This window comes from Acomys minous (genome assembly GCF_964271855.1).
Source record: "Acomys minous genome assembly, chromosome: 1".
NCBI classification, from domain to species: Eukaryota; Metazoa; Chordata; class Mammalia; order Rodentia; family Muridae; genus Acomys; species Acomys minous.
This window is the reverse complement of record NC_140483.1, coordinates 173,403,211-173,409,580: the sequence shown is the minus strand read 5'-3', so window position 1 is coordinate 173,409,580 and position 6,370 is coordinate 173,403,211. Positions and strand designations below refer to the sequence as shown.

The window sequence follows — 6,370 nt, the reverse complement described above, 5'->3', positions numbered from 1 at the left end:
AGTGAGCTAAAAGACAGCTAGGGAAACAGAAAAACCCTGTCTTGAAAAGAAATAAAATATATTTTTGAGAGTATACATTTTGTCTCAAAGAGTCAAGCCTCACAGGACAATCCAGTGAATCCCCTCTCACTGTTCCTCAGGAGCTACCTGCAGCCAGGTGGTGGTGGCGCAGGCCTTTAATCTCAGAACTTAGAGACAAAGGCAGGTGGATCTCTGTAAATTTGAGGCCAGCCTTGTCTACACAGTGAGTTCCCGGGCAGCCAGGTTTATTCCTGGATAGACAGGTAGATACATAGATAGATAGATAGATAGATAGATAGATAGATAGATAGATAGATAGACAGACAGACAGACAGACAGACAGACAGATAGAGCTACCTGCAGGAAATAATAGTCATCTCCAAATTAAAATTACTTTAACTATTAGAGAAACATGTTTCACAGAAATTGCTAAACAAATGTCAGAAGACATGGTTTCCTCAGCTGTACTACATCTTTTTATTATGACGTAATACCATTTGATTATCTTTGTTTTCCTGTACTTTTGGTGCATGATATAAAATAATTATAATCTTTGCTCGCTTTACCATTCTCCGGCATTTCCCCTGTCCTAGCAGTTTGCCAGCCTTAGGTCTGACTCTTACGTCTTCGTTTCATTATGAGCTGTAACTGGCACTATGATGGTCCAGCCTCATCCCTCCGCAGCAGCGTGTCCATGATGGTCCAGCCTCATCCCTCCGCAGCAGCGTGTCCATGATGGTCCAGCCTCATCCCTCCGCAGCAGCATGTCCATGATGGTCCAGCCTCATCCCTCCGCAGCAGCGTGTCCATGATGGTCCAGCCTCATCCCTCCGCAGCAGCGTGTCCATGATGGTCCAGCCTCATCCCTCCACAGCAGCGTGTCCATGATGGTCCAGCCTCATCCCTCTGCAGCAGCGTGTCCAATTTCCCATCTTCCAAAAAGACTGGCCTTTCTCCAAACATGTTCTCAGCTCTACTGTCAGCTGGGCGTAGATGCAGGGTTTATTTTTAGACTCTCTTTTTCATTGGTCTGTCTGATTCTATGCAAACCCATCCTTGTTTGACCAGTACAACTAATAATTTAAAGTCAGGTAGCATTATGCTCCTACCTGATTTTCTTATATTATTAAGACTGCTTTGACTATAAAGAGTTTTAGTGGTTCCATCAAAAGTTTGGGTTTTTTCTTTTTCTTTTTTTTTTTTATTCTATAAAGCTTGTCATTAATGTTGTTTATTTGGCTTGGTTTGGTTTTTGAGACAGGGCCTTGGGTTCCTGCCCCTCTCATGGTAAGGAGGTTCTGCTGGGATGACACTCACGCAGCACACCAGGCTCCATCACTGATATTATAGCAAGCATGTGTCACTGAACCCATCATCAGTTCCCATGTCTGCTGTGTGACTATTCCTGGGAAATGTGAATATGCCGGTAGGACACTAAAGAAACAAAAGAAAAAAATCCCACATACATCCTGCTTGATGAACTAAGTTCCAGGACTACTTTCAAGAACACAGCTGACAGCTGGGCGTGGTGGCGCGCGCCTTTAATCCCAGCACGCAGGAGGCAGAGGCAGATGGATCGCTGTAGTTCGAGGCCAGCCTGGTCTACAAAGCGAGTCCAGGACGGCCAAGATAACATAGAGAAACCCTGTCTTGAAAAAAATTAAAAAATAAAAAAGAACGCGGCTGACTTTCAGGCAGCAGCATGGGTAGACAAAAGCATCTCTGAAGCTCCCGTCCAACTGGCAGGCAGCTCCTCCAAAGACGGTTGCTGTTCCCACTCAACTGCTCACTGTCTCTGAGACACTGGGAACGTTCTTGTGAGCCCTGTCGTTTCCTAAGCTTCCTGAGCTTTTAGCCCCCTCTTTTCTCATTTGGAGGAAATAGCTACACAAAAGTGTCAATAGTTTTTTATGTGCTAGACACATGCCTACAGACAATGTTTCATAATTGGAATCCCTGGGATGATTTAAACTTGGAAAAAAATCTTAACTCTCAGTAAGACGAAAAAGGTTAATTACAATACATACATAGAATAAAATTAAACAGCAGTCAAACTGAGTAGCCAGAGCTATTATATTAACTTGTCTAAATCTCAAAAGCAAACACCAAATGGACAGGCGATATACATATTGCCAATTGGAAAAATCTTCATATACCATGGTGTTCCACTTATATGTATAAAGGCATATCAAAGTGTATTAGACAATACAAGTGTAGACAACGTCCAGTCCAGATGGAGGCCTGCTGTGGGGTGGGGCAGTGAAGAGCTGGAGAAGATTCAAAGTGGTCTTCAACGGTGTACAAGTGTACTGTGCTTCTGCATCTGAACTGAGAGTAGCAGACACTAGGATGCAGGACATAGCAGGTCCCAATTACATCACCGGCACCGGCTGCCTATATTAAGTGTTCAAGTATTTAAGTGTATGGCTTTATTAACATAATGCAAGTACGGGATGTGTTGTAAAAAAAACAGACTAATTTATCGCCATATATACTTGACTTTAATTTTTGTTGCAGAATTTATCTTCTAATCATACAAAAAGCAGCTTCAGTTCTTACACTAGGAAAACAAGACTGACCCTGGGGATGAAACAGCAATTCAGGCACACTGCCTGCAAACTGGGGGAGTTCCTCTTCTGTCCACTAGAGGGAAGTGTTGCACTTCAAATGTTTTTGAAGCGTGGCTTGTTTTTGAACTGACAGTTAACGTCACAGAAAACCACATTGTGCTGTGACTTGTTTTCCTTCCACATCTTCTGCGAACATACACCAAAAAACTATAATTCTCTATATGTACTTATGTAAACAACACTTCTCATAACCCAAACTATAGCTCCAATCCCAAGGAAGTTTAATTATAGAAGGAATTTTAATTATAGAAGGAATTTTAATTAAAGTATATTTAGACACGTGTCAGAGCAAATGTGCTCCTTCTGGCATAGAAAGCCCATCACGTGGCTATCTTTAACATTAATCTGCTGTAAAGTTGTCTCCTCAAAGAACCAGGACAGAAAAAGTTTGTTCCTGAAGTGTAAAGTGTACACTGTGGGGGCTGAACAAATGGCTACCCAGTGAAGAATGTGTTTTGCTCTTCCAGAGGACTCAAGTTCGATTCCCAGCACCTGCGACCACCTGTAACTCCAGTCCCAGAGGATCTCACACTTCCTCCCATTGCAGATGCCTGACCCACCACCATAACTAAAAGTAAATTAAAAAGCACGATGTGTAACCACACAGAGTCATAAGAGATCATGGAGAGAAAAAAATTTAAAGAAAAATAAACCAATAAATAAATAAGCTGTGCACTGTGCCATAACTGGCATAAGTTCGTCCACTATTTAAGGCTGCTCATCTCACACTGTCTTTTCCTCCACACCTAGGCCAGCTGTGGGTCTCTATGTTACTCACTATCTACCACAGACAGAAGCTCCTATGATGAGGGTTCATAAGCGTATTAATCTATCGGTACAGCAATAAGTAAGCCATTAGGACTCAGTTAATACTATGCCCATTTAGCAGCATAAAAGTGGTAGGTTCTCTTGGGATAGGGTATGAGTTTCATCTTGTGTAATGAGACTTAAATAGAAACAAAAAGTCTCATGGTGTTTGCAGCCACTACTATACCAATAGGCATGTCCTGCCAGGCCAATTCTTTTGTTTGTTTGTTTGTTTGTTTGTTTGTTTTCTTCCAGTTTTTCAAGACAGGGTCATGGCTGCCCTGGAACTCTTTCTGTAAACCAGGCTCACACTGGTAGGATTTGCTGAAGGAGATGGAGACAGGGGTGGAGACAAGAAGATCACAAGTTCACGGCCAGGCCAATTCTTATGAGGCTCACAGGGTCCACAGCTAGGTTAAGATTTTTCTCCTCTGGTCGCATGCATAGCACCTCCTGGAATGACGAAAGCCAGATGATGCTGCGAGGTCGGCACCAGCTTGACTTCTCCCTGCTCTATGGCTCCAGTGTGTGGTGCCCTCAGCAACAGGGTCTTCTGGAGGGGAGCCAACAGCAGGACTGATGGCCAGGAACGTGGGAGGGCCTATGAGGGCTTATAGGAACATCAATGGCCAACAACTCCAAACAAGATAACCAACTCCGGCCCTGGCTCTTTGTCTGTTAGCATGTGGTGTCTAGCAGTATCAGCCTGTTATAGTGTAAACCCATTTTAACTTTTCATATATGTGCACATATATTTTAGGAAGCCTCTAGAGTAGTAGGTTTCCATATAACTTTTTGGAAAGGTCTTCAGCATTATTTTCTTTGTGATCCTTCCTTTACCCTGCCTTCCCATCCCCAATGCCAATTCAATTCTTCTGTGCCACTCATCTCCTGTAAGGGGTTTTTTGTGGGGTTTTTTTTTTTTGGAGATTTTATTTTATGTATATAGATGTTTTGCTTGAACATATGTCTGTTCACCACGTGCACTCAGTGTCCTCTGTGAATTTGAGAACAGCCTGATCCCACATACAAAATTCCAGGCCAGCAAGAACTAAACAGTGAGACCCGTCTTCAAAAAAACAAAAACAAAAAACTCCACCTGAAAACTCTTAGAACTGAGTTCTATGAGTACATTTATCCAAGTAGCAGGTTAAAAATTAACACACACACAAATCAACAGCTTTCCTACATGGCTAAGAAGCAAGCTGAAGAGAAGGGGACCAGCGAGATGGCTCCGCAGATGGAGGTGCTTGCTGCCAAGCCTCATGGGTGACCTGCATTCATGCCCTAGAACCCATATGGTAGAAAGGGGAAAATTCATACTTTGATCACCAAAAATGCACTCTCATGCATACACATGTTAAATAAATAGAAGTAATAAAAAATAAAAAAAAAAAGAAGAAATCAGGGGAACAATCCCATTCACAATTTCCAAAATAAAAGATTAAAATGTGCCAGGTGGTAGTAGCGCATGCCTTTAATCCCAGCACTTGGGAGGCAGAAGCAGGTGGCTCTCTGAGTTCAAGGCCAGCCTGGTCTACAGAGTGAGTTCCAGGACAGCCGAGGCTACACAGAAAAACCCTGTCTTGAAATTTTTAATCAATTAATTAAAATTAAAAATACCTTGGCATAAACCTACCCATGGAAGTGAAAGACCTCTCTAGTGAAAACTTTAAAATATGAAATTTTAAAAAGACACAAGAAAACAGAAATGCCACCCATATTTATATATTCAAAGAATGGATATTGTATTAGTGGCTATCAAAAGCAATCTGCAGATTCACTCAATACCCATCAGAATTCCAACACCATTCATCAAAGAAATAGAAAAACAATTTTACAATTGATTTGAAAACACAAAAGACCTCAGTTAGTCAAAGCAACTGTTAGGGGTAAAAAAATAAGGTTAGAAGTATCACCAACCCTTACTTGAAGCTATAGGGCAGAGTGATGGTAACATATCACAAAAATAGCATGGTAAAACAAAAAACAGGCATGCACTTCAGGGGCAGCATGGAAGGTCTTCACAGCTACAGACTCCTGGTTGACAAAGATGCCTCACATTCATTCCCAAAAGTCACTGAGCAAACCAGCTATCTACACAGTGACAGACGGAACCAGATCCTCACGCTCTATCTGCACAAAATCAGCTTTAACAAGATCAGAGACCTTAACACACCTGAAACTCTGAAGCTGCTAGGAGGAAGTGTCCCAGAAATGGGAGTGTGAGAACTTCCTGACAGAACTCTAGTCACTGATGAAAGAAAGACAACTGTTGACAAACAGCTCTCAAGAAATCAAAAGGCTTCTGTACAGCAGAACACTTAGTTGTGTGAATGAGAAAGTTTTGGCTAGCTATAACCTGCAGAGGATCAACATCTAGACTAAACCAAAACCTCAAATACTAACAAGGAAAACAACCAGATCGCGCTAGGGAACTGAACAGAATTCTCAAAGAAGAAATACTAATGAGCAATAAATATTTCTTTTCTGGTTTTTTAAGACATACACATGGGGCAGGAGAGATGGATCAGAGGTTAAGAACCCTGGCTACTCTTCCAACGGTCCTGAGTTCAATTCCCAGCAACCACATGGTGGCTCACAACCACCTATAATGAGATCTGCTGCCCTCCTCTGACCTGCAGGTGTACATGTATAATTGTATAAATAAATAAATCTTTTTTTTTTAAAGACATACACACACATACACACAGAGCCAAGTGTGGTGGTGCACGCCTTTAGTCCCAGCACTCAGGAGGCAGAGACGAGCGGATCTCTGTGAGTTCAAGGCCAACCTGCTCTACAAAGCGAGTCCAGGACAGCCAGGGCTACATAGAGAAACCCAGTCTCGAAAAAACAAAACAAAACAAAAAAGAGATGATGGATTCCCAAAACATTCTGAATGTAACATT

The 6,370-nt window shown here is 42.1% G+C and overlaps 1 protein-coding gene across 8 annotated transcripts in view; it reads right to left on the bottom strand.

Annotated features, from left to right (window-relative positions):
• Positions 1–6,370, bottom strand: part of CCDC171 (coiled-coil domain containing 171) — a 304,004-nt gene that overhangs the window by 272,658 nt on the left and 24,976 nt on the right. Inside the window, exon 7 of one of the 8 annotated variants that reach the window (XM_084777638.1) lies at positions 369–1,004. The exons of the other annotated variants lie outside the window; for them this stretch is intronic. Coding sequence (XP_084633764.1) covers positions 882–1,004 — 123 coding nt within the window. The 3' untranslated portion in view covers positions 369–881. Of the gene's footprint in view, positions 1–368; positions 1,005–6,370 lie in introns of those variants that run through there. 8 annotated transcript variants of the gene reach the window in all.